Raw genomic sequence first — 27,171 nt, forward strand, 5'->3', positions numbered from 1 at the left:
TCCTTTCCCCCGCGTGCCCCAGGGCCGGTCGTGGGGGGTCTCTGCCTCACCCCTAGCCACGCTGTCTCTGCTTGCCAGCTCCATGATGTACTCGGGCGAGCTGAAGTTCGAGAAGAGGACCATGTCGGCCCAGATCGAAGGTGGCGTCCACGGCCTCCACTCGTAAGTGCCCTGCTATTTCCCAGCCCCGCCGGCTCTGCCCGCTGCTTGGCAGCGTCTCGTTACCCAGCAGGGGGTTGCTGGGCTCTGAGCTCCTGGGGGCGTCTCTGCATTTCCTGACTGCCTGGGGGGCTTGGTGCAGGCAGGGGCCCTCCTCTGACCCTGCAGCCCCACAGGCAGCCAGCAGCAGCGACCATCCCACAGGTTCCTGCCCCCTCTGCCCCCTTCGCCATGTCTCGACTGGGATCCTTCTCTTCCCACCCTCTCCTGCCCCTGCTCTCACTGCTGTGACAGTCTGGCATTGGGTGCACTGTGGTAGCGCCGAGGCGCCCTACTCATGGGCCTGCTCCCTGCGCGCTGGGTGCTGTACAAACACACAACAGGAGGGTGCTCCTCGCCCCAAGGAGCTCAGCATCTCCCTGTGAGACAAGAGACCCCAGGAGGATACAGGCAGAGTGGAAAGGATGGGTCCGGTGGTTGAACAGCTGCCTGGAGCCGGGTTCCCTGCTGGAAATCCCAAATGTTCTCCTCCCCTTTGGGGGGCAGCAGAGGATTTCTCCGGGGGTGGGGAGGGCCAGGGTGGATCTGTGGAGCTCCCTGTGCCCGCTCCCCGCTCTGGGTGGGCAGCACTATTGTCACTGGGGCAGGCAGGGACCCTCCTCGGAGAGCCGCCCCCCCCCGCTTCGCTCCACGTGGTGCGCTGGGAATGCAGCTAGTCTGGGTGGAGAAGGGGCCTGCAGCCTCGCTCCATGAGGCCCGGGGAGCTGAGGACTCCAAGCCTGACCACAGATCCCTTCTCTGCGCTGGGGGCGGTGCTGCCTGGCCGGGCGTGGGGGACAGCCAGCGGCCAATGCAGAGCGCTGCACGTGCGGTATTCCAGCACCGAGCCCCTCCGGGTGACACAACTCAGGGCTGGCAGCTAGTCACTGCAGGGCTGTCCCTGCCACCCCATGCCCGTGCTGACCTGCCCAGCCCTCGCTAGCTGGGCGTAACCCTGGCGCCGCCAGTCTCCAGGCCCCTGTCCCCACTGTGCTGGCCGCGGCTGACTCCGCGCTGGGGTCTGTTCTGACAGGCCAGAGCTGGTGGCAGTGTCCTGCTGACCAGGAGAAGTTGTTACCAGAGCGAGAGAGAGCTTCGCTTCTCCACACGTCGCTGACCCCTAGACACCTCAAGAGGCCAGGTCTGGCCCCTCCTGGGGCTGGGCGAACAGCCGTTCCCATGCAGTGCCGGGGACTGTCGCTGGGCGGTGCGCGTCTGACAGCCCCCTGCACTGTCCGCAAGGGAGCGGATCCCAAATGCTCACCTGGCTGCCGCCTTCCTGGTTCTCCCCTTCACAGCAGGGCGCTGCTCTGGCTCCCTGCTCCTGCGTCTGCCCCGGGGTGTGGTCTCTCTCTGAGCACCGGTTGGGTTAGCAGCCCCCTGCCCAAGGGACTGTGTATTGTAGCTAGGACGCTTGGAGCCGTCACGGCATCACCTGCCTGCTGTTGTTACTTGTGTTTATTCCAATAGTGCCTAAGGACCAGCCGAGATCAGGGCCCCTTGCGCTAGGCGCTGTACGAACACGGGGTAGCAGAGAGTCTGTCCCAAAGAGTTTACAGACTAAATAGACCAGATGGCTTTGGTGGGTGAGAGCCACTTGCCAGAGCCTGTGGCCATGCACCCTGCATACAGAGGGTGCAGCCTGCGGTTCCCGGCATGCAGAGCTCTGCCTTGCGCCCGGCCCCTGAGGGCAGCGTCTGGGTGCTCAGGCTCGGAGAATTCTGGAGGCCGTTTCTGGCCCAGAGGCTGCGTGTGGTCGCGTGCCAGCCCGCCCCGGTTAACATGCTGCCAACAGACAGCTCCCAGGTCAGGCAGCACGGAGCGAGCCCCAATAGAGACCCGATGTTTTACCCTGACTTTGTTCAGCCAAAGCAATGGGCCTGTGGGGCCAGCCGTATGATCTCGGCCCCGCGCTGAGCGCTCCTGGGGCATGGGGGGCGAATCAGGCAGCATATCCGGGAGATGCGGGGTGGGGGGTGGAGACGCCAGCGTCTTTCATCTGTTGGCCTGTGGGAAGGCTGCGGCCTTTGGTTCGTTCCAGGCAGGGGGAGCGTTTAGTTGGTAAAGTCTGCACGGGCACAGCTGGGAGTGGGGGAGCAGCAGAGGGACCCAAGGCTGGGGGTCTGGGTGTGAGTCCAGTCTAGCGTCCAGGCGGGGGCTGTGGGGAGCAGTGTCCCGTTGCCAGAACAGACACTGATCGTTTCGTTGGAGGTATCGTCAGACGTAGGCAGAGTCCTAGGCAGAAGGCTGAAAAATGTCTGTTCAGGAGACAGGCCTGTCAGCGAACGCGGCGGCTTCTCAGACGTGCGCTCAGCCTGGCCGGCACGTGGCCATTTGATTATGGGGTTTTCCCTTTGGCTTTCCAGGCTCTCTCTAAGTAGAGAGCTCCATTTTCCTCTCCCGCGTTCTCCCTTCGGTAACGCAGGCTCGTAACGACAGGCCTGAGAGCATGGCTGCGACCGGTGTGTTGGGGCCGGGGAGATGGGCTGGCCCAGACTAGCCCTCGAGCCCAGCGTGCGGAGAGACTAGTGCTCTGACGGAGCAGGGTAGAGAATCCCCTCGGGTCCTTCAGGGCACGGTCTGTCGCACCGGACGACCCGGGCACGCTGGTGCCGTGGGAGCGTCCCTAGGTAACCAGGGACGTGCCCATGGCCTGGCTGTCAGCATCTTTCAGCCTTCGGGGTGGGGGTTACACCTCAGGGCAGCTGGGCCCGTCTCCCCGGGCCCCTCCCAGCAGGGAGGTACCAGGGTGCCTGCCCGGAGCTCGGCATCGGCCCGTTTGCCGATACTCCCTAGTGCTGCAGAGGATAATTTTGTGCTTGGGTGAGGCGGGGCTTGTGCTGTAGTGGAGGTCAGCCATGCTGGTTGGCTGGCTGGCCTGTCTATCTTCCCATTCCTCGCTCATTGGCTGAGACTCGAATTCATCCCCTGCCCTGCCTGGGGGGATTAGAGCGGATGGCACCGGCTCAGCCCTCCCCTGGCGTTAACCCGCCTGCACTGTCCCCTCCCCTCCCCGGCAGACTGCAGGCTTGCCGGGCTGGGCTCCCTGCCTGGGGGGTTGCTGGCGCTCGCATGGGACGATCCTGCGGCTGGGGAATGCTGTGCGGGCCCCATTTCTAGCGCCTCCTGCGCGAATCAGGATCTTTGGCTGCGCCCGCACCCTGTCCTCATCCCCCCTCCCACCCGAGGGCAGAGCAGCCCTGGCCGGCCCTCATCCCCCTCGGACCCTCCACGGCAGCGAGATGGAGCGCAGCGGCACCTGCCCACTCCCCTGGCACCCTGCCGTCGTGTGCGCTGGTCAGCTGCACAGGCGTGACCCGCCGGAGGGAGTTGGTGGCAAAGGAGAGACGCTGTTCTCTCAAAGCGAGCAGTCAGGCACTGACAGCCTCGGATGGTTCCTCCAGTCACTTCCGCCCCGGGCCTGCTGGCACGTGGAGATCTCTGCCCTCCCCGGTTAGCTGGCAGTCGAGACTCTGCTGTAATAGCCAGTGGGGGGTTAGTTGAGAAACACTCCGCTGCCAGCTCCTTTACGTGTGTCTTCGTTTCATTTCCTTCCCCTGACTGTTCCTGGTGCCGGAGGCACCTTCCGACCGAGCGGCCAAGCCAGTCTCCGCGGCGTCCCACCGTGCCCGTCGTGTGATCAACTCACTCCTTTGCATGTTGGGCCCCGCCGGGGTCGCTTCCTTTGGGTGGGAGCCGTGTCCTAGACTGCTGGTCCTTCTCCGCCAGAACCCGCCCATCCGGGGACGCTCGTCTAACGCTCTCCCTGCTGGAGTGAGCCGTGAGGGGAAAGACATTCTCTGGCCCCCAAAAGGGGCTCTCCTTCCTGAGCTCCCACTCCTCCTGCGCCCTAAGCCGGGACTCCCTGCTGGAGACTCCTATTGCTGGTACCCAGAAAGGGTCTGCAGCCCCTTCAGCCAGCTGCCCTTGGGCCTCCAAACAGTTTGGCACCAGCTGGGAGTTGGCACTGGAGCCCAGTACCGCCTGCACCCCGCTGTGAGGGCATCCCACGGTGCAGCTCCTCTTTCCCCAAACAGAGACCAAAGAAATGGAGTTAGGAATGAGTATGGAATGGCAGGTCGCCCCTCGGTCCTGCCCGGCCCACAGAACGCACAGGGCCCGGGCCCAGACGAACACGTCCGTGATCAGACAGCAAAACCCTGTCTGAGTGTTGGGTCACGTGGCACCAAGCAGAGATGTGACGCCGCTTGCCAGAGGTCACCTCCTCTCTCTCCGGGATGGCTGAGCGTCCTATGGACGCTCACCTCCTGGGCCTGACGGCTGGCCGAACCCCAGGCAGTCTGCAGAGGGAATCAGGCACCCCTCCCAAGGGGAGTGACTGCAGATGCCCAGAAAGAGTCCTGACCCCATGTCAATGGGCTGGAGTACAGGGCAGTTGCATTGGCTACAGAACATTCCTACAGTTCCGAAAGGAACCATGGTGCAGATGCGGACGGACGGCCCCACCGCGGCAGGCGGGGGTACCCGCTGTCACCTGCTGATCCAGCAGGGGAGGAGGGACCGGTGCATGGAATAAATGCCATGGCTCTCCTCCCCCCGGGAGTACGTCGCAATCTGGGCAGACAGTGCTGAGCCAAACACGTGCGTCACTGAAGGACTCCTCTGTTCTCGGACCTGCTCGCCCCCAACAGGAACAACAGACGCCTTCTCTTCTGCCCCAGAGCACCAGCCCAGGGTCCCTCCAGGAAACCTGCCCCATGCCCCCAATGCCCAGGGTCGTAAGGAAGACGAGGCAGGATGCAGTCGCATGCATAGCCCCTTTCTGGGCCAGCCAGCATCAGCTACCAGACCATACAGCTGCGCCCGTCCGTACAGATGCTGACTGTCGCCCATCCCTCATCCAGACCCAGCGATGTACAGCCGATGGCGTGGAAGCTGGCAGAGCCCTGCAGCCGCGGATGGCTCTAGAGAACCATTCAAGAAATCCACACACAGGACGGGAGGCCCCCGACGAGATCGAAGTGGCAAAGATTTTTGCATCTGGGCTTGACAGCCTGGTTTCACCCATCAGGACCCACCGTGCCCCCCCGCCCACCTTCCCAAGATTTCACCCTCCGTCCTTCAATTCCAGCTATCCGGCCTCACCGTGGGGTCCGCTTTGCTGCTGACAACCTCCCACCATCCAGTGCGAGCCCGTGCAGCGTTCCCCGAGCCCACTGGTCCAGACTCTCTGAAAGGACTGGCCCAGGCCTGGTCCCCAATTTGTGAGCCCTGTGGAACCTCTCCTCTGAGCCCTCAGCCAAAGGCTCTCTCCACCATCCGAGTCGGGAAAACACCTTCCCGGTGGGTATTGCCTGGAGCAGCAGCTAGCTAGGTCCCAGCCCACGCTGCCTTCTCAGGGGTAAGGTGGTGCTGAGACCTCACCCAAGAGGCAGCTGACTTTTCATTGGAACTGGGCGATTGACCTTGTAACGGGCTCAAGACTCACCACCACGGCACCTCCTGCTGGCTGCTCCGGGAATTAGCTCATTCCAGCCTCGGAGCGCCTCCTGCTGGCTGGTGTCTCGCCCGTTGTCTGCTCTGCTGTGTTGTCTCCACCACCGGGACACGTGTCGCTCTCTGGACCGCGGTGTCCTCTTCAGGACGCTGCCCTCCGGCAGTGCCCACTGCTCCATTCTCCCCCCTTGCAGGGGTATATCAGTCCGCAACTGCCTTCATGGCCACCTGCCACCCCAAGTCTAGTCCCTTCCCTCAGGGACAAGGTGCAGTCCACAGGCCATGCTCCCTCGTGGCAAGGTGCAGTGCAAGGGGGGACCCAGGCCAGCCCACTCCTCTGGGCCCCAGCCCAGGGATCCTTGAGCGGCAGCCGCTTGCTGCCTTCCTCCACTCCCCGTCACTGCCTGCCTTCCCTGGGCCACTTCCCCATGGCCCTAGCCCCCACTCAGCCCTTGTTCCAAGGCCTGTAGTCTGGCAGGGTGTGACGGAGCAGGGAGCAGGGCAGATTTGACCTGGGAATGTTGCAGGGGGGTTGCAGTGGGGATGTGGGACTTCCCTTGAAGGGAGCTACCTGAGCTGTAACCTGAGCCAGGAACGGGGGTGGGGAGAATTAACACCTTCTGCCCGGGAGACTGAACAAAGGAGAGGAGCAGCGGGAGGGGCTGGGAGTTTAGTTTCGGTTGGGGCTGGGTGGTGCAACGCAGGGAACCCCAAGCTGGGGTCTAAGCTCCCTGAACCTCCCAGAGGGACCTAATTGAGGGGGGTCTGGTCGTACCTACACGCTCTGCTTGAGACTGTGTTCCTGTCCTTGAATAAACCTTCTGCTTTACTGGCTGGCTGAGAGTCGCAGTGAATCTCGGGAAGAGGGGTGCAGGGCCCTAACTCCCCCACAATCCGCAACAACTGGTGGCAGCGACGGGATCTACTGCACCCCGTGGACGGCGCTTCCTGCAGTAAGTGACTGGGGAGCAGTAAAACGAAGGGGGATTGACGGGGACCAGGCCTGCTGAAGAGTGGGAGAGAGACGGTTATTACCCCTGGGAGTGTGTGACCAGCGAGAAGGACTTTTGCAGTAACAGGGTCCCCCGGGGGGATCGCAGCGAGTGGTCCCAGGGGCGGAGGAGTCTGCAGCTCGACCCTGGCAGAGAGGCGGTGACCTCGAGAAGGGCTGGCACACTAGGGGTCCCCCTGGGAACTGTGGGGAGCTGTGAGCACACAGGCCGGTGAGTGGCCAGCAGGAAGATGTATGCCAAGCGGCTTAAGAGCGACCTGGTGGAGCTGTGCAAGCAGAGGCAGCTGCGCATTGGGAGGCTCACCAAAGAACAGCTCATTGCCCAGCTGGAGGCGGAAGATCGCGCGAATGAACTGATCCCTGTGTCTCAGGGAAGCAGCCTGGCAAATGCAGCGCAGGCACCAGTGTCTGTCCCAGCTGGGAGTGGTCAGCCGGCTGCTGAGGGCTTCCCGAGACCCCTCCTTCCTATGCCTAGGGGAAGGGTGGGGAGGAGCCCAGCAAATACCGAAGGCGCCGTGATCCCCCCGGCCAGCAGGGGGTCCCCCCGGCGAAGCCCGCCGGCCAGCAGAGGAGCCTCCCGGCGACGTTCGGCATCCGGGGAGCGGAATTGGCTGGAATGGGAGAAAGAGCTAAAACTGAGGGAGCTGGAGGATCGTGAACAACAGAGACAGCATGAAGAGAGACAGCGTCAGCATGAACGGGAGGAGAAAGAGAGACAGCATCAGCATGAACGGGAGGAGAATGAGAGACAGAGACAGGAGAATGAGAGACAGAGACAGGAGAATGAGAGACAGCATCAGCGCGAACTGGAACTGGCGAGACTGAGGGGCAGCGAACCCCCGGCTGCGGTGAGTGATGGGGGACCCAGGACTGCACGGAGCTTTGATAAGTGCATCATGGCCCCATACAAGGAGGGGGAGGACATGGATGACTTCCTGGAGGCCTTTGAGACGGCCTGCGAGCTGCACCGGGTGGATCCCGCGGACAGACTCCGGGTCCTTACCCCCTTACTGGACCCCAAATCCGTGGCATTGTACCGCCAACTGGGAGAGGCAGAGAAAGGGGACTACGAACTATTCAAAAGGGCCCTGCTACGAGAGTTTGGGCTGACTCCTGAGATGTACCGGGAAAGGTTCCGGGGTCAAGATAAAACCCCTGAGATCTCATATTTGCAACTAGCCGTCCGCATGGAAAGATACGCCAGCAAGTGGGCTGGTGGGGCCCAGACGAAGGAGGACCTGATTAAACTGCTGGTACTGGAGCAACTGTATGAGCGGTGCCCATCCGACCTGAGGCTGTGGTTGGTGGACAGAAAGCCAGAGAACCCGCGACACGCCGGGCAGCTGGCTGATGAGTTTGTAAAGAGCCGGTCAGGGGGTGGCAGGGAGGAGCCCCAAAGGAACAGGCCCGCCGCGATGCAGAGAGAGAGTCACCCTGGGACCTCCCAAAGGGGGAATATGGGGAATCCCCTCCCACGGGGAAGGCCCAGCATCAGGGACAACCGACCGGCTCGAGGGGACCCACGGGACCTGAGCTGCTATTACTGCGGCCGAAGAGGCCACGTTCGGGCCCAGTGCCCCAAGCTCAAGGACAGACTGAGCAGACCGAACCCGCACCGGGTTAACTTGGTAGAGGCCCAGACGGACGAGGGGCAGGCTTCCCACGCAAGAGGGGCTGGCAGCTTATCAACTGCTCAAGAGAGAGAAGGGCCCCCGGCCAGCTTCTCTGGGGGGCCAGATGCTCCGGATTCAAAGTTCTCCGTTTACAGGGTTGGCGCGGGGCTGTCCCTGCGGAGCGAGTGCCTTGTTCCCCTGGAGGTGGATGGGAAGAAAGTTTATGGATACTGGGACACGGGCGCAGAGGTGACACTGGCCCGGCCCGAGGTGGTGGCCCCAGATCGGGTGGTGCCCAACACCTTCCTGACCCTGACCGGGGTGGGCGGGACCCCATTCAAGGTTCCCGTAGCGAGGGTACACCTGAAATGGGGGGCCAAGGAGGGCCCCAAGGACGTGGGAGTGCACCACCATTTGCCCACTGAGGTGTTGATGGGGGGGGACCTAGAGGACTGGCCAAGCAGCCCCCAGACCGCCTTAGTCGTGACCCGTAGCCAGAGCCGGCGAGGGGCACTACGCCCTGACCTTGGGAAGGATGTCCCACCGGAGGCACCGAACCCTTCCCGGGTGGGGAGGGAACACCCAAGGACAGGCCGCGGGGTGGCTGGGGCTTCCGACCCAGCCGACGAGAGGGAGCAGGTCCCCATCCCTTCCTCAGCCGCCGAGTTCCAGGCCGAGTTGCAGAAGGACCCCTCCCTGCGGAAGCTAAGGGGCCTGGCTGACCTCAGTGTGGGACAGACCATGAGGAGAGGATGCAAGGAGAGGTTCCTGTGGGAGAAGGGGTTCCTCTACCGAGAGTGGGCTCCCCCGGGGGAAGTGGAGTCGTGGGGGATCAGGAGGCAGCTGGTGGTTCCCCAGAAGTTTCGCCACAAGCTACTGTACCTGGCCCATGACATCCCTCTCGCAGGGCACCAGGGGATCCGGCGCACCAGGCAGAGGCTGCTACAGAACTTTTACTGGCCCGGGGTCTTCACCAACGTCCGGCAGTACTGCCGATCCTGTGACCCCTGCCAGAGGGTGGGGAAGGCCCGGGACAAGGGGAAGGCAGCATTGAGACCTTTGCCCATCATAGAGGAGCCTTTCCAGAAGGTGGCCATGGACATAGTGGGACCTCTCAGCAAGACGACCCGGTCTGGGAAGAAATACATCCTGGTGGTGGTAGATTTCGCCACCCGCTACCCCGAGGCAGTGCCCTTATCGTCCATTGAAGCAGACACTGTGGCGGATGCGCTGCTGACCATTTTCAGCCGAGTGGGGTTCCCCAAGGAAGTCTTGACGGACCAAGGGTCCAACTTCATGTCGGCCCTACTCCGGTGCTTGTGGGAGAGATGTGGGGTCCGGCACAACTGGGCCTCAGCATATCACCCCCAATCCAACGGGCTGGTGGAGAGGTTCAATGGGACGCTAAAAATGATGCTGAAAACATTTATGAATCAGCACCCGCAGGACTGGGACAAGTACTTACCTCACCTGCTGTTTGCGTACAGGGAGGTACCCCAGGAGTCTACCGGGTTTTCGCCTTTCGAACTGCTATATGGAAGGCGGGTAAGGGGGCCCCTCGACCTGATGAGAGACGAATGGGAGGGGAAGGCCACTCCTGACGGAGAGTCGGTGGTGGAGTATGTCCTGACCTTCCGGGAACGACTTGCCGAGCTCATGGGCCTGGCCAGGGAGAATCTGGCCAGAGCCCAGAGGAAGCAGAAGGTCTGGTATGACCGCACAGCACGGGCCCGCGCCTTCGCCACTGGGGATCAGGTGATGGTCCTCATCCCCGTGAGGAAAAACAAACTCCAGGCCGCCTGGGAAGGGCCCTTCAAGGTTGTCAAGCAACTAAACGAGGTAAACTATGTGGTGGAGCTGTCGAACCGGGCACACCACCACCGGGTGTACCATGTGAATATGATGAAGCCATATTATGACAGGGGGAATATGGTGTTGGCCGTGTGTGGACAGTGGGAGGGGCAGGGAGATGACCCTTTAGTAGATCTATTCCCTGGGACAAGAGTTGGCTTCCCCCTGGAAGCAATTCCCCTCTCTGATCGGCTAACCCCTGCCCAGCGAGCTGAGATCGGAGGGGTGCTGCATCTGTACCAGCAGCTGTTTTCCAACCAGCCTGGACGCACTAATCTGACTGTCCACCGGGTGCAGACAGGATCGCACCCACCTATAAAATGCTCCCCTTCCGAGCCACAGGGAAAACTGCTCAGGACCTGGAAAGAGAGGTCAATGACATGCTGGCTTTGGGGGTGATCCAGCCGTCTTCCAGCCCTTGGGCCTCGCCGGTGGTGCTGGTCCCCAAAAAGGACGGGTCGATCCGGTTCTGTGTGGACTATCGGAAGCTCAATGCCATCACTGTAGCCGATGCCTACCCCATGCCCAGGCCGGACGAGCTCCTAGACAAGCTGGGAGGTGCTCGGTACCTTACCACCATGGATCTTACAAAGGGCTATTGGCAAGTGCCGCTGGATGCAGATGCCAGGCTGAAATCGGCCTTTGTCACCCCTCTGGGGCTCTATGAGTTCCTGACCCTGCCCTTCGGCCTCAAGGGAGCGCCGGCCACCTTCCAGCGCCTGGTGGATCAGCTACTGAGGGGGATGGAGAGTTTTGCCGTGGCGTATATCGATGACATCTGTGTCTTTAGCCAGACCTGGGAGGACCACATATCCCAGGTTAGACAAGTGCTGGACCGACTCCAGAAGGCTGGGCTGACCGTAAAACCGGAGAAGTGCAAGGTGGGGATGGCTGAGGTATCCTACCTAGGCCACCGGGTGGGAAGCGGCTGCCTAAAGCCGGAACCAGCCAAAGTGGAGGTGATCAGAGACTGGCCCGCTCCTCAAACCAAAAAGCAGGTCCAAGCCTTTATTGGGATGGCAGGGTACTATCGGAGGTTCGTGCCCCACTTTAGCGCCGTAGCCGCCCCCATCACTGAGCTGTGCAAGAAGGGGAAGCCAGACAAAGTGGTCTGGACCGAGGAGTGCCAGGAGGCTCTCCGGGCGCTGAAGGAGGCTCTGGTCAGTGGCCCAGTTCTGGCAAACCCAGACTTTGACAAGCCCTTTATGGTGTTCACCGACGCCTCAGACACAGGACTGGGGGCGGTGTTAATGCAGGAGGATGAAAAGGGGGAGAGACACCCCATCGTGTACCTGAGCAAGAAGTTACTACCCCGGGAGCAGAACTACGCGGCCATCGAGAAGGAATGCCTGGCCATGGTGTGGGCCCTCAAGAAACTAGAGCCATATCTCTTTGGGCGTCACTTCACCGTGCACACCGACCACTCTCCCCTGACCTGGCTGCACCAGATGAAAGGAGCCAACGCCAAGCTCCTGAGATGGAGCCTGCTCCTGCAGGATTATGACATGGACGTGGTCCATGTGAAGGGACGTGACAACCTGATAGCGGACGCGTTGTCCCGGAGAGGGAGCCCTGAACTTCCCCAGGTCACTGGTCAGAGTGACCCCGCTCAGTTCAGTCTCGAAGGGGGGAGAGATGTGACGGAGCAGGGAGCAGGGCAGATTTGACCTGGGAATGTTGCAGGGGGGTTGCAGTGGGGATGTGGGACTTCCCTTGAAGGGAGCTACCTGAGCTGTAACCTGAGCCAGGAACGGGGGTGGGGAGAATTAACACCTTCTGCCCGGGAGACTGAACAAAGGAGAGGAGCAGCGGGAGGGGCTGGGAGTTTAGTTTCGGTTGGGGCTGGGTGGTGCAACGCAGGGAACCCCAAGCTGGGGTCTAAGCTCCCTGAACCTCCCAGAGGGACCTAATTGAGGGGGGTCTGGTCGTACCTACACGCTCTGCTTGAGACTGTGTTCCTGTCCTTGAATAAACCTTCTGCTTTACTGGCTGGCTGAGAGTCGCAGTGAATCTCGGGAAGAGGGGTGCAGGGCCCTAACTCCCCCACAATCCGCAACACAGGGTCAGCCCAGAGCTCCCACTGCTCTGTCCAGGGTCCTCCTCTCTTGCTGGTCAGGGGGAGACTGTTCTCGCCTCTGTGCTGCCTTTATATAGGGCTCAGCCTGGCCCTGATTGGCTGCCCACAGGCCCTTTCTGATTGGCTGCCTGTCTGCGCAGCCTCTCTGGCCTACTTTAACCCATTTTCTGCAGCCGGCCTGTAGTCGCGCAGGTGGCTCACTCCAGCAGGTGGTGGGGCAGACGCAGCTAATTAGGGGGAAGCTTGTTAGGAGACAGCTAAGGAGCTGCCCAGCAGAGCGGAGGGGAGTCTCCCTGACAAGCAAGGGAGGAGGACTGGCTCCCGGGGATAGCACCTGAGAGAGAGCAGGGCTGGGCAGGCTCGGGGGAGCTCTGGCCTGTTACCCTGCCAGAAAGGCCAAGAAGGGCCCAGGGGAAGTGGCCCAGGACGATAGGCAGACAAGGGGAGAGAAGGAGGGCAGAGAGGCTGCCGCTAGAGGGTCTCTGGGTCGGGACCCAGAGTAGCAGGTGGGCCTGGGTCCCCCCCTTGCACCGCACCTGGCCATGGAGGTGCATGGCCGATACAGACTGCAACTTGCCCCTGAAGTGGGGGGCTAGACTTTGGGTTGTGATTGGCCCCTGCGGCCGGTGCAAGCCCCAGGACTGCCATGACCCCCTGCAGGGGGGTGAGACAGAAGTAATGGGCACTGCCGGAGGGCAGCCTCCTGCAGACGACACCGCCAAGCGGGGGAGCAACGCAGGCCCGAAACAGCGGAGGAGAGCGGACAACGGGCAAGACACCCCCTGCGGAGGCGCTCCGGAGCTGGACTGAGCTAATTCCCGGAGTAACCAGCAGGAGGCACCAGCGGTGGTGAGTCCGTGTCCTTACACCTCCCCAAACCAAGCTCCATGCGGGTTTGCAGAGCCCCTGTTTCTCACTCAGCCAAAGCCATTCAGGAAATCGCCCCATTTCTTTGTGGCACTGGGGAAGGCTGTGAAAAGCTCCGGCGCCTCCTCCCAGAGGTAGCCAAGTGGCCCTAGGCGCTGGCTGTGGGAATCAGGTGCTAGGACTCCCCTGGACCTGTCTGCTGGTCACCGTAATGGGATCCAGGTGGACGGACTTGAATAGAACAGGGACTGTGGTTCTTTGAGATGTCCTGTCCGTGCGGGTCCCACCCACCATCCCCTTCTTTCCAGTCCCTCTCTGCGGGGATCGTGGATTAGGAGGGGGCTGGGGGTGGTGTAGGCGGCTCTGACTGTATATCCCCGGTGGTGGCAGGGGAGGGGGCACTTGCATGGCCCCAGTGGACCTTGTGCATGAGGTGTGCGCCCACCATGAGTGGGGTCCACACGGACAAAGGCTCACGAACCCCCAGTGACTGGGTGATAGGGACCCGTTCGGCAGCTGGGCTAGCGGAGTTTGCTGGTCGTGGTGGCGGGTGCTTTGCAGCAGTGCCAAGGGCCCATTGGGCTTGGTAGTGCCACGCTAATGCCAAGGGGCCCCGTTGGGCTTGGTAGTGCCACGCTGGTGCTGAGGGACTCCGTTCAGCTGGGTAGTGCCACGCTGGTGCCAAGGGGCCCCATTCGGCTGAGTAGTGCCGTGCTGGTGCCGCTGAGGGGCCCCGTTCGGCTGAGTAGTGCTGTGCTGGTGCCAAGGGACCCCATTCGGCTGAGTAGTGCCGTGCTGGTGCCGCTGAGGGGTCCCGTTCGGCTGAGTAGTGCGCTGGTGCCAAGGAGCCCCATTCGGCTGGGTAGTGCCGCACTGGTGCCAAGGGGCCCCGTTCGGCTGAGTAGTGCCGCGCTGGTGCCAAGGGGCCCCGTTGGGCTTGGTAGTGCCACGCTGGTGCTGAGGGACTCCGTTCAGCTGGGTAGTGCCACGCTGGTGCCAAGGGGCCCCGTTCGGCTGAGTAGTGCCGTGCTGGTGCCGCTGAGGGGCCCCGTTCGGCTGAGTAGTGCCGTGCTGGTGCCGCTGAGGGGCCCCGTTCGGCTGAGTAGCGCCACACTGGTGCCAAGGGGCCCTGTTGGGCTCGGCAGTGCCGCGCTGCTGGTGCTGGTGGGAGGGCGGCCGGCCAGGCCGTGCTCTCGGCGGTGTTGGTATCTCGGCAGCTGCTGTGCCCAGCGGTGTGGGGAAGGGATGGCTCCCTGCTGGCCGGGGGGCGGGCAGAGGGTCCCATCTCACTGGAACACATTGTAACCTTGTCTCTCTTTCCTGCCCATGCCTCCGCCCGTAGCTTTACGTTTCTACCATGTAAGTAACCAGCTCCTTTCCTTTCCGTAGCTAGTTGTAGAGCAATGACTGGGGGGGGGGGCTGGGTCCGGGGGGGGGCACTCTGGGTTTGGTGCCCAAGCTCCCAGAGTCCAATTCCCCTGGCAGAGGGGGGCCGTTCCTCACCGTGACACCGCTTCCATCCAGAGAAGGGGCCGAACCGGCTGCGTGCCCCTCTGTCGCTGCCGCACCAGGAGCAGGACGAGCCGGGGGGTTGACGCCCTCTGGGTGGGCCGAGGACCCTGGGGGCGACGGGGCTCCTGCCTCAGCCTGTTGGGCCACGAGCTGCGCTGTCCCTGCCATGAAATCCCACTCGGCCTGCCCCAGGAAGGGGGGAGAACCCTAGCCCCCACCCCCCCATGTCCTGGCTCCCTGCAGGGGTGCATGGATCCCAGCCGAGGAGAGCGCGCAGACCCTGTTTAGGGGATAGATGTGGGGGGGGAGGGAGCTGAGCCCTGCTGGGGGGTCAGTAGTTGGAGGGGGCTGCCTGGGCGTTGGTGGTCTGGGCAGGAGTCAATGGCCCGTGGGGATGGAGCTCGGCTCTGCCGGGGGACAGGGTTTGGGGGAGGGGACGCTGATGGACTGAGAGGCTACTAGGGGCTGTGCACCATAGGGCTCCTGGGCTGGATCCATGGGGCGTGTGGTGCCCGCTCTGTGGGGAGGGCCTGTGCCAGTAGGGGAAGGTCAGGCCCGAAGGCTCAGTGGTGGCTGGGGGTGCCGGACAGGCGGCCCTGCCCTGGGGGTCTACTGTGAGGGACTGGGGCCGTGTGGGGGTAGGCCTAGCCAGGGCCTCTGGTGTTGGAGGCAGATTCCTTGGCCAGGCCTGCCCTGGAGGTGTTGGGGTCCTGAGCCATTCGCCCCTGTGCGCTGGCAGGGAGGCCAGGCGAGGGGCCCTGACCAGTGGGCGGGGGGCAGGGGGCTGTGCGGGCCCTGCAGCTGTACTTGGAGGGGACACCTTGCGTGGTGGGGGCAGCCTGTGCCCGCTGTCTGTGAGTGGAGGTTGGGCACTGCTGGCGTTCACAGTAGTTTGCAGCAGGTGCGAGTTGACGCTCCCGCGGCCATGTGTCCCTGGCCCCGGCGGGGCCATGCACCCCGCACGCTGACTGGCTTTCTCCTCGGCTTGCGGGGGCTGGGCAGCCCTGCTTCTGGGCGGGCGGGCGCCTCTGCAGAAGCGTGGTCCAGCGTGCGTGTCCAGCATTGCCAGCCCCGCAGAGAGCTTGCAAGGGCAGACCCCAAGAGGGCTACAGGGCCAGCGCCCCACGCTCGAGCTGATGAAGGGGGGGCCAGCTGTCCGATAGCCGAGGAGTGTGATGCTCTGAGGCGTAGCAGGCTGAGGGGAATGATGAGCCAGGACTCCTGGGTTCTTTTCCCAGCTGGGTCCCTGGGTGAGCCCCGTAACGTGGGCAGTGGTTCTGTGAGGGGTGGGATCCTTTCATTCGTGCTGGCTGGGCTCTGAACTCCTCTGCTGGGTGACAGGCCAGGCCTTGCTGGCTTTTTGCACCTGGCCTCCCTGGGCTCTGGGGGAGCCGGTAATGTGGCTTAGGACGGAGCTGTTCTCCCTCAAGGAGGGAGCGGGGGGGGTCTGTCTCAGCGCTCTCTTCTCCCAGCTGCTGCTCAGAGGTTGGAATGAGGCCTGGTTCTGAGCTGTGAACAAATATCACTCCCGCCCCCCATGCATGTGGTGGGGCCGGTCTCTAACTACGTCCCCCCAAACGTGGGATGGGAGGGGCGAGCAGGGCTGTGTGAGACGAGGGGGGAGCACTCACCTGGGGGAAGGTTACTGCAGGGCCTGGGGGAAACTGGTTGGTTTCACACCATTAGGTGGTCAAAGTCTTGCCCCCTCACGATGGTTAGCCAGCTCCCCACCCCCACCAGCCCACCCTCCTGTAGAGCGTGACCCTCCCGCTTCTGGTGCTGCCCCGAAGCTGGGGATGAGAGTCTCCTTCACTTCCTCCTAAGCGGTTCTGCAGGGTTGCTGTGAGCTGTCAGCCAGCTGCCCTGGCCCACCCCAGAGGTGGCTGCCATCCATAGTGGATGAAGCGAGTCCTAGGCCAATTATCTGCTGCTGTAACTCCAGTGAGCCCAGCTGCGTAGAGCTTGTGTGCTAGGGTGAGCAGATAGAAAGTTTTCAGAGTGGAGCCGTGTTAGTCTGTATCGGCAAAAACAACGAGGAGTCCCTGTGTGAAAAATCGGGATGGCGGGTGGGGGTAATAGACACCTACATTTGCCCCGAATATCAGGACTGCCCCTATAAAACCGGGACGTCTGGTCACCCTATTGTGTGCGGCTGTGGCTGGAAAGCGCGTTTGGATCCTTCGTGACGTGAGGCCGCTTCGCGGGAGCCTGGCTAGTGGCTGCGCTGGGCATTGCCCCCGCGAGGCAGGCAGCCAGTCACCACCACGAGCCCTGCAGGTGCCAGCCCCGAGCCGGGCCAGGGCGTGAGTGCTTCCTGATGGGGAGCCAGGGCTCCGCAGGCTTTTGCCATCCCTCTGCGTGGGGCTCTGCTTATCCCGCCAGCATCAGCCACTCCCACCGGGGGGGAGAGGGGGCAGGGGGCGCGCAGAGGAGGTCTGGTTCAGCGTCCTGTCTGTTCGTCCCAGGCTGGTGCCATGCAGGGCTGGAGACTGGGTGAACCTAGCTCCTGGGAGGCAGAGGTGCCACAGCCAGCCCAGCTGCGGGTCAGGGCACCAGCTGGTATCGACATGGTGTGTGGAGGGGTTGGCCTGGCCCCAGAGTCCTGCCAGCAGCTGTTCCCCTCGCCCTCTCAGCCAGCTCCCGGGTCCGGCTCGGGGGTGACGACCGGCCCGGGTGACCGCGGGCGAATTCAGAGCCCTGCCCGGGGGGCAGACGCTGTCGGCTCCGCACTGACCCTGCCTCTCCCTCTCCCTCTCCCCGCCAGTTACGAGAAGCGGCTATACTGACGACGGGCTCCGAAGCAACAGCCAGCGCACAGCTCCCAACGTCCCTGCCCCGGTCGCCGCCCGCCGCGTGTAGCCCAGCCGTCCCCTCCCGGCGCCGGGACAGCGCTCCGACCACGCCGCCCAGGGACGGATTTGCACTACGGCCGAGAGCGTCTCGCCTTTGGCCAGGACCTGGCCCGGACTGGACTGCAGCCAGGTCTCCCCAGCACCTGGGGCAAGGCCCCGGGAACCAGCCCCCCTGGACTGGGCAGAACAGAGAGCAGGGGCTGGAAAGAGCTCGGGGGGCCCCCACTGCCGGGGGGGCAGGAGCGTTTCAGCACTTAACACTGAGCAGTGCCCCCTGCTCCCGCCTGCTGCATCTTCACGGGCAGCCAGGGCCTGGCTGGAGCCTGCATCCCCCCCACACTCCACCTCCCCTCCGCTAGACCCCACCGCTGCTGCCCTCCGTGGACACGGCTCCCCCGCCCACCGGTGCTAGTGCTGCAGGGGGGCACAGGCCGGGGGGGCCGGCCCTGCAGCGGGGCAGTGACGGGAGCCGCAGGGATCCTGCTGACAGCCCAGCCTGGCTCTGGACCAGGAGCCCCTGGGCTTGAAGGCATTTTATAAACTTGTACAGGAGGCTGAGCCTTGCCTCGGCTATTAACCCTCTGATGCCCAGGGGCTGTCTTACCCTGCCCCCAAGGCTGTTTGTTAGTAGGGTCTCTCCAACCTGGACCAAGCCACCTCCCTTCCGGTCCTGGCCTGAAGCTGCCTGGACTTCTCCCTCTCCACAGAGCCCCCCGGGGTGTCAGCCCGCTGCACGCCTGGGCCCCTGCAGCCTGCCCCGCCGCAGGGGCACGTCCCTCTGGGGCAGCAGCTGCTCTGGGGTTAGGCAGGGGGGCAGGAGTGACCCCCAAGGCTGGAATGGGGGCCTGGCCACCCCTCTGCAGCGCAGCCCGGTACTGCAGCCCCCCTCAGGCTCTGCGGGGCTGGGCAGCTTCACTCTGTTTCTGCCCGCTGAGTTTAAATCTCCTTTTTCTGTCACTGCAGCTACTGGCGAGTCCCGGCCTCTCCCCCTGCAGCACCGACCCCCTACTCGGCGGAAGGCTTTAACTTTGCACATTGGGGTCCAGTGTTTGTAATTGTGTATTGAAAAATAATAAAGTAATGCAGCATCGGGCCTGGCAGCGGCTGGTGGGGGGGAGCACGCGGAGCTGGACTCCAGCCCGCCTCGCTATGGCAAACCACCAGCCCGGGGGAGAAGGGGGTGAGGACTGGGCCCAGGGCCTGCCTGAGCAGTGCTAGGGCACGTGGCTGGAGGACCAGTGGCAGCTGCACGGTGGAATCAGGGCATGGCAGGATCCGGTGTCCGGGGGGATTTCAAACCAGTTTACAGATGGGGTTAAAAAACTGTGTTGAAACTAGCATGAAATGCTCCCCCGAGCCCCCATCCCTGCTCCGCCTGGCCATTCCCCGAGGCCCTGCGAGGGGCCTTTGCTCGGTGCCGGGAGGGGGCAGGTGCACAACGGCAGCTGGCTCCTGGTGGGAGGTGGAGCCGCCGAGTTGCGAGTTCATCTTTGTCCAGCGCAGCCCCCAGCAGCCTGTCCCAGTCCAGCCCAGGGCAGAGGTGAAACTGGGCGAGGGGAGGGCTGCCCTCCCCCCTCATCAACCCACCTGGGGGAAATCTGCCTCCCCCCACCTGCTCCCCGTTGGCCCCAGCACCACTCAGCCCACTGGGGCTAGAGCAAGCAGGTGCCCATCATGCCTCCCTGGGGCAGAGGACTCGATGGCTTTCCCCCTCCCGCAGCCGGGGTGTCCGTGTTGCAGCAGCTGGTACCGTGCTCTGTGCCCGAGGCCACCCAGTCAGGCAACGTGCCCATGGACCCTGGCCTGCCCGGCAGGGCCAGCTGAGGAAGGCGAATGGCACGGCTGGAGGCTGGGTGGTGGGAGGGCAGGAGTCCCCTGCCTGCCAGGGACGAGCAGGGCTCCGGCTGCAGCAGCTGCATGTCACCCCAGCCGTGTGAGGGGGGGCTCCTGGGCCAACCCAGCCCCAGCTCCTAGAGCCTGGCGCGGAGCAGGGCCAGGTCCAGCCGCTCCAGGAATCCCTGCAGCACCCGCTGGTACTCCTGGGGGTGCTGGCGCAGATGGGCTGCATGGCACGAGTCTTGCCAGCCCTGGGCCTGCACCTGGATCCCCGCCCCCTTCCAGCTCTCCAGCAGCTCCTGCACCCGGGCAGGGTCGCTCAGGGGGTCGTTGCAGCAATAGAAGAGCAGGACGGGGCAGCGAAGCGGCGGCCGGGAGACCACGCCCTGGGCCGCTTTGTAGTACCGCACGGTGCAGCCGTGCAGGAGGCTGAAGTAGAGCCTGGTGCCTCCCCTGACGAGGGGCCGGAAGGCCGGGGAGCTGCTCATCTGAGCCACGCCTGCACGGGGCAAGAAGGGGGTTAGTGGGCAGGGGAGCCGCCAGGCCAGACGCAGACCCCCCTCCCCCCTGCTGCGGCTCCCGCCTGTTCCCTCAACCATCGCAGGGCGGGGCATGCTGGGAAGGCCAAAAATCTAACCGGGTTCAAAAAGGAACTAGAGCAGTTCCTGGAGGACAAGTCCAGCAATGGCTATTAGCCAAGATGGGCAGAGACACAACCCTGTGTTCTGGGTGTCCCTAAACCTCCGCCTGCCAGCAGCTGGGACTGGGTGCCGGGATGGATCACTGATAATCGCTCTGCTCGTGGCACCAGTCCCTGTCAGAGATGGACGATGGTCTGACCCAGGGTGGCCGTTCTTACCCCCCACCTCACCCTGCATCTGCAGATCCTGGGGATCTCCAGGCTGGACAGGGCTCCAGAACGGCTGGGGCTGGAGGAGACCGTAAAAGATCTGTCCTCTCCCCCCCGGGCTAGTGCCTGGAGAGGGGGTTTGCCCCACAGGACCTGCCCAGACCCCACTCACCCAGCGCCATGTTCCCCAGGCTGCCCGTCACCAGGCTGTCGTACACCAGGCCCCGGATCCTCTCTGCCAGCTGCCGGTGCCGCTGCGGCTCCCGGCTCATGTGCACCATCATCTGGGCGAAGGTGTAGCCGCCGATGGAGAAGGCATGGACAAGCAGCGGGCGGGAGCAGAAGGGCTGGCTGTCCCGGAGCAGGCCCAGCACACAGGCCGCGTAGGCCAGCCCGTGCCGGGGCCATAGGAAGTGGCTCAGGTCACTCTCCACCACCAGCACGTCCAGGCCGCGCGGCAGATAGAGCTCCAGGTACCTCGCCATGGAGCGGGGCCGGGCGCCAAACCAGGGCAGCAGCACCACCAGGGGCCTGGAGGGGGCGCTGCCCCCAGGCACGGGGCTGCTGTACAGGCGTAGGGTCCTGGAAAAGGCCGTCACCGCTGCTGGCCCGCCAGGGGCGAGAGAGAGCTCGGCAGGCTGCAGCACCCGCAATGGGGTGGGCTCTGGGCCCCCAGGCTGCACTAGGGGGGCAGCCCTGGTGCCTCCAGCCTGCTCCATCTGCATCCAGGCTGCTGTGGCCGCGCTGCCTCCGGCGTCCAGGCATGGGAGCCCTGCAAGACACACAGGGGCAGGCTCAGGCGCCACTGGAACCAGCATGGGCTATCCCAAGGGCAGAGGAGCCAGGACTCCCCCAGCAGCAGCGAGTACTGTCCCCCACGGGCTGGGGGGAGATCGGGGAGGTAAACTGAGGCACAGAGAGGGGACTCAGTGAGCCAGTAGCAGAGCAGGGAATAGAACCCAGGAGTCCTTGGGTCCCGCCCGGCCCCCACTGCTCTAACTACTCCAGCCCTCTCCTCCCAGAGCCAGAACCCAGGAGTCCTGCCTCCCAGCCCTGCCCTGGCACAACAAACCCATCCCCCTTCGCCAGCTCCAGAAGTTTTCTTCCCAGGGGGTGGATTTGCAAAGGGGCCTCAGACCCACGGCTAGAGCGTTCCAACCCCTGGCAAAGGGACAAGAGACCCTCACATGTCTGCCCAACTGGGACCCCGCTGCTGTGACCAGCCCTGCGGGCTCTGCCCCTGCCCTGCAAACAGCCCCCCAACAAGTCCCTGCAACTGCCAGGAGGGCCGGAGGGTCGCACCGCTTCGGCCAGCAGGGCCCCCGGCCAGCACGGGCAGGGGATACACCTGCCCCGTTTGGCTTGGGGTGTCAGACCCAGAGGCTAGGACCCAGACCCAGGGTTGGAAAGGGCTCGGCACCAGCACTGCCCAGTTCTGGGCTCCCAGTGTTAAGCGTGAAGCCTGGATTTTTGCATAGCCCCTGACCGGTAGCTGGGTGTGGGTGTAGTGGCAGGGCCCGGCTCCTGGCAGGAGGGCTGGGCTCCGAATTCATCCATTCCAAGGACCACACGCCACGGGACTGCCCAGACTTCATCCCTCGAGCCGAGCTTCAGGCGAACATCCAGCCTGGACTGAAAAATGGCCAGTGATGGAGAATCCACCGCGCTCCGTGGCTCCAATGGCTCGTTCCTCTCCCTGCCAAGCACTTGCACCTTGGTTCCAGGCAGAGCCTGGCCGGCAGCCACGGGCATGGAAGACGGACACGGTGACAGGCCATCACGGGGACAACGTGGCCACCCGGGGCATTAGATCAAAAGACCCTGCAGCGCCATGCTCTCCCTGCCAGCACTCACCCAATTCTGACACCTTCCTCTCAAGCAGCTGGCGCTGGCCGGGGTGGACGCAGGAGACCGGGCTCGAGGGACCCCAGGGCTGCCCAGCCTGGCCGCTCCTCTCTCAGTCCCCAGGGAAAGGTGCCCTGTGGGTGTGCGAGGGCACACACTGCCCTGGCGACAAGCTGTGTCACGAACACCAGCGTGCCAGGGCAGCTTGTCCAGCCTGCAGAACTCCTGCCTGCGTGGCACTGCCAGCTGTGACGCCCGCGGGGGAGACAATTCCCTGGGGCTCAGGCCCCGCACTCCTGCGTGCTGATCTTGGGGGGGGCATATTTCACACTCCTCTGCTCGCTGGGTCTTTGTGCTCAGGGCGAACTGGGCTGTAGCTCTGTTCCCTGCTTCTCTGGCATGTTAAGCTCGCTTGAGCCTCGGTAGACCCCGCCACCGCCCCTGCCCTCAGCCCAGGCTGGGTACCCAAACGCTGCACCCTGTGCAGGGGGCCCCCCGGCCTGCGAGGGATGAGGCGGATGGCAGCCGGCCAGCCCAGCGTGCTTTGCACAGGAAATGAAGTGTTCTGGGACGGCCCAGCCGTGGCTACATAACAGATTACACAAGGCAAGGCTGGCGCCGTGCCCACTCTCAGCCCAGGGCAGGAGGGAGACGCTACGTGCGACTAGGGAAAGGGCCCCCTGCCTCTCACCCGCTGGCCGCCAGCCAAAGGAACGACCTGTTCCCTTGCTCCCCAGGGAGGACGAGATCTCCCTCATGCTCTGCCCCTCTCTCCCTGCCCTCCCACACCCCCACCGCAGCGTCTGGGCTCCCCAAACCCACCGGCACCAGCCCCACACACAGCCCCTCCCTGCTGGTTAGGGATCTCTGCTCCCCTCAGATGCCCCCTGCTCCAAACGGCCCCCGGGATGCTGGGGAGCCCCTTGTACTTTTGACCCAGCCTCCAGGCTGGCGGAGGCCAGGCGCTCCTCTGCCGGCCGCCCCACAATCTAATCCAGGCTCGGTGTAACCCGCCGTGCACTGGGAGAGTGGTGTCATCTGGGCCAGCCCTTAGCTCCTGCTCACCTCCAGCTGCCCCCCCTCTGGAGACAGGGGCCCCTGGGCCCCACACAGCCAGTCCTTGCCCCAGAGGGGCTGAATGCCCACAGCCCCCCCTGCCTGGAGCACTGAGAACTCCCCGCCCAACTCTCCACCAGGGCCTGAGAAATAATCCTGCCCCCCCACACCGATCTTGGCTGGGGGGCTGCTGCCCCCAGGGAGGGACCCTGTCGAGTGCCTTTCAAAGCTCTACGGCTGCATCCCAGTACCAGGAGGAAGGGGGACAAGGCCCCTGCTGGGGATACCCCATGCGACCCCAGAGCTGCAGGAGCACGTGGCTCGGGGGGGGGGGGGGCTGGGCTGCACTCCTGTATAACCCTATTACTTAGCCACTCCCGGGCCCTGCCAGTGACCCCCTGCAGCTCCCTGATCCCCACTAGCTGTGGAGCCGGCACCCCTCAGCTGGAATTGCCCCGCTCAGCCCCTAGAGCCCTGTCTAGCACCAGCCCCTTGCCTCCCACTCCCCTGCGGGGAGCGAATACCGGCTGGGTCAGGGCCCAGCATCGGTGCCAGGGTGCCATGGCAACGCTCACTACGCATCCAGATCAAGAGCGTCTGATTCGCCGGCGTGGGCCGCGTGCCAGCCAGCGAGCGCGGCCGGCTCAGCCCTGGGGACCCTGGCACACCTCCCCAGCAATGGGCAGCAGGCGGCACCCCCGGGGAGCCCTGCCGCCCCTCTGAAAGCAGGGTGCCCCCCCCACCGGCAGCAGTTCGATATCTGCCTCCCTGCTTCCTCAGCTCCCTGGGCCCCTTCCCGCCTCAGGAATGGGCCCCCACTTCCTCTGGCCAAGGCTGGGCTGCCAGCCCCCAGCCCCAACCACTGGCACAGTCCTTCCCCTCCCCTGGCCCCACACCCACCCACTGCGCCCACGCCTGGGGGACACCATGGCCAGGCTGCAAACACTGGGCCTGCCAAGGGTCTCTCTGGCTACAGACCCTGCCCTGGTCACATGAATTCAGCCCACGCTCAGCGAGCGGCTCGGGGCTGCCCTGGCAGAGTTCATCGCCTGGCACCGGACAGATCCTCAAGCATCTGGCAGACTGCCGGCAGAGCACCAGGTGGGGTTCAGGCGAGGGCAGCAGTGGGCGGGCACGGGCACAGCTCCAGGGAGCGCTTCCCCTTCTCCACGGCTGGCCCCAGCCACTGGGACCCCACAAGTGCAGCCAGCTCTGGGGTGGAGCAGGGCTGCCACACACCACTGTCCTGTACAACCGGGGTGGGGTTAGCCCTGTCCCCATGGAGAGCGCAGCGGGGTCTCTAGATCCACAGAGCAGACGGGGCCTTGGGGCCTTCTAAGGCTCATCACCCCCCCCCACTGCTCCCTACCTGGGCATGTGCCCCCCACTCCCTCACGCGCCCCCCACTGCTCCCTACCCCCGCACGTGCCCCCCCACTGCTCCCTACACCCCTACTGCTCCCTGCCCCCCCACTGCTCACTCGCCCCCGCATGTGCCCCTCACTGCTCCCCCCCACTGCTCCCTACCTGGGCATGTGCCCCCCACTCCCGCACGCGCCCCCCACTGCTCCCTACACCCCTACTGCTCCCTGCCCCCCCACTGCTCACCCCCCCGCACGCGCCCCCCACTGCTCCCTACACCCCTACTGCTCGACCCCCCCCCCGCACATCCCCCTCACTGCTCCCCCCCACTGCTCCCTACCTGGGCACGTGCCCCCCACTCCCGCACCCCCCCCCCACTGCTCCCTACACCCCTACTGCTCGACCCCCCCCCGCACATCCCCCTCACTGCTCCCCCCCACTGCTCCCTACCTGGGCACGTGCCCCCCACTCCCGCACCCCCCCCCACTGCTCCTTACACCCCTACTGCTCCCTGCCCCCCACTGCTCACCCCCCCGCACGCGCCCCCCACTGCTCCCTGCCCCCCCACTGCTCACCCGCCCCGCACGCGCCCCCCACTGCTCCCTGCCCCCCCACTGCTCGACACCCCCCCCCGCACGCTCCCCTCACTGCTCCCCCCCCACTGCTCCCTACCTGGGCACGCGCCCCTCGCTGCTCACCCCCCCGCACACGCCCCCTCCCCATCGCTTAGCCCCGGTGCCCGCGGGCGCTACTCACCCTGGCGGTGCCGCGTCCCAACGCGCTCTGCCCGGCCCGGCTCCGCCCGGTGCCCCCACCTCCCTCCGGCTAGTCCGGGCTGCGCTCCCGGCCCCGCCCCCGCGGCACAGGCCCCGCCCCCTCGGGGACCGTCTACAAATTACCAGCCGGCTGGAGGGGGCAATAAAGGGGGGGGCATAAAGTGCCAGGGAACTACCCCCCGGCCAGATCCGCGCCGCGGGGTAACTCCCCCCCCTGCACTGGGACAGACCCACCCCAGCCGAGCAGAAGGGGCGGGGCAGGGAGTCGGTGCGCCCGGCGGCGGGATCGGGGCCGGCTGCTGTCGGGGGGCGGGGGCAGGTCGGTGCAGCCTGCGCCTGGCGCGGGGGCTCCGTGCAGTGCTGGTGACACGGGCCGCAGCCCCAGCCCAGGGAAGTCCCCGCCCAGGCGGAGGAGAAAGTCTGGGAGCAGCGGCCGGGGGCACCCGGCAGACTCCGGGCTGCTGCTGGGGGCAGAGGCGCGTGGGGCTCTTGGATGGGGACGCCAGAGCCTGGACCAGCCGCTGCCCCCGCAGACAGGGACAGAAACCCTCACCGGAGACCAGGGCCGGTGCTACCATTAAGGCAAGCTAGGCGGTTGCCTAGGGCGCCAAGGGTCGGGGGCGCCAAAAAGCGGTGCCCCAATTTTTTTTTACAGCGTTCCTGGGCTGCCGTGCAGCAGCTCCCCACCCCAGCCCACCTCTGCTCCGCCTCCTCCCCAAGCACGCCGCCCCCACTCTAATTCTCCTCCCCTCCCAGGCTTGCGGCGCCAAACAGCTGATTGGCCTGGGAGATGGGAAAAGTGGAGCAGCGACTGCAGCCCGCTCGGGAAGGGGGCCGAGCAGAGGTGAGCTGGGGTGGGGAGCTGCCGCAGCGGGGCGCCTCAGCGTGGAGGGGGGGCGGGGAGCTGCCGTAGGGCTGGCGGGGGGCGCAAGGTGGAAGGTAACACTGGCATGGCAGGAATGGGCAGCCGGGAGCCTTTGCATCGTTATTTGCAGAAGCTACTCAAGATAATCTGCAGCTGTGAGGAGCGGCTCAGTGCGCTGCCCCCTCTGCCCCCATTAGGCGCTGTAGAGCTGTAGCTTTAATTGAAGAGAGAGGAAATTACCATCAAACACCTACCACGTGCATGACACAATCGTTTCTAGGGATGCAAAGGTTCTTCTACAAGTTGCATCACATTAAAATCGAAGGTTTCAGAGTAGCAGCCGTGTTAGTCTGTATCCGCAAAAAGAACAGGAGTACTTGTGGCACCTTAGAGACTAACAAATTTATTAGAGCATAAGCTATGCATCCGAAGAAGTGGGCTGTAGTCCACGAAAGCTTATGCTCTAATAAATTTGTTAGTCTCTAAGGTGCCACAAGTACTCCTGTTCTTTTTATTAAAACTGAAATGGTCTAAAGCACCCCAGGGCTTCTCTGCACATCAGTTGGCTCATAGAATCATAGAATCTCAGGGTTGGAAGGGACCTCAGGAGGTATCTAGTCCAACCCCCTGCTCAAAGCAGGACCAATTCCCAACTAAATCATCCCAGCCAGGGCTTTGTCAAGCCGGGCCTTAAAAACCTCTAAGGAAGGAGATTCCACCACCTCCCTCGGTAACCCATTCCAGTGCTTCACCACCCTCCTAGTGAAACAGTGTTTCCTAATATCCAACCTAAACCTCCCCCACTGCAACTTGAGACCATTGCTCCTTGTTCTGTCATCTGCCACCACTGAGAACAGCCGAGCTGTGACGTTGTGCAGTCTATATGGTTTTATAAAAACTTGATAATAAGTCAATATAATGTAACTGAGATAGTTTTAGAGAAAATACGGTAATAAGTGAATGTAACGTAACTGGGATATGCTTCATGCAAAAGGTCTCTTGTAAGGTATCATTACAAAGCTTATAATCTACTGAGTATGATCATCTGATTTGTATAAATGTACCACTCTTGTATCTAAAACTAGAAATATAAAATGTAACTCTGAGGGCCTATTGTAATTGTGTAAAGTGTGGACCATTAAT

The 27,171-nt window shown here is 63.8% G+C and overlaps 3 protein-coding genes across 8 annotated transcripts in view; 2 read left to right on the plus strand and 1 right to left on the minus strand.

Annotated features, from left to right (window-relative positions):
• Positions 1-18,532, plus strand: part of IMPDH1 (inosine monophosphate dehydrogenase 1) — a 55,206-nt gene extending 36,674 nt beyond the window's left edge. For 4 of the 5 annotated variants that reach the window (XM_065591327.1, XM_065591268.1, XM_065591384.1 and 1 more), the window contains exons 14-15: positions 79-162; positions 17,352-18,532. In XM_065591327.1, the coding sequence (XP_065447399.1) occupies positions 79-162; positions 17,352-17,373 (106 nt within the window). In that variant the 3' untranslated portion in view covers positions 17,374-18,532. Of the gene's footprint in view, positions 1-78; positions 167-17,351 lie in introns of those variants that run through there. The other variant, XM_065591210.1, reaches the window with a different exon arrangement.
• Positions 1-27,171, plus strand: part of RBM28 (RNA binding motif protein 28) — a 308,732-nt gene that overhangs the window by 160,507 nt on the left and 121,054 nt on the right. The window lies entirely within an intron of this gene.
• On the minus strand, positions 18,481-25,286 carry LOC103306558 (transmembrane protein 53-like). 2 transcript variants are annotated; one of them, XM_065592488.1, is made up of 3 exons: positions 25,144-25,286; positions 20,298-20,897; positions 18,481-19,774 (listed from the first exon to the last, which is right to left on the minus strand). In XM_065592488.1, exons 2-3 carry the CDS (start codon positions 20,848-20,850, stop codon positions 19,410-19,412), a joined length of 918 nt encoding a protein of 305 aa, XP_065448560.1. In that variant the 5' UTR covers positions 20,851-20,897; positions 25,144-25,286; the 3' UTR covers positions 18,481-19,409. The 2 variants fall into 2 exon arrangements, with proteins under 2 accessions (XP_065448560.1, XP_065448608.1); XM_065592536.1 differs by lacking the exon at positions 25,144-25,286 and adding an exon at positions 21,980-24,384.

The sequence above is a fragment of the Chrysemys picta genome, chromosome 1 (assembly GCF_011386835.1).
Source record: "Chrysemys picta bellii isolate R12L10 chromosome 1, ASM1138683v2, whole genome shotgun sequence".
Classification (NCBI taxonomy): domain Eukaryota; kingdom Metazoa; phylum Chordata; order Testudines; family Emydidae; genus Chrysemys; species Chrysemys picta.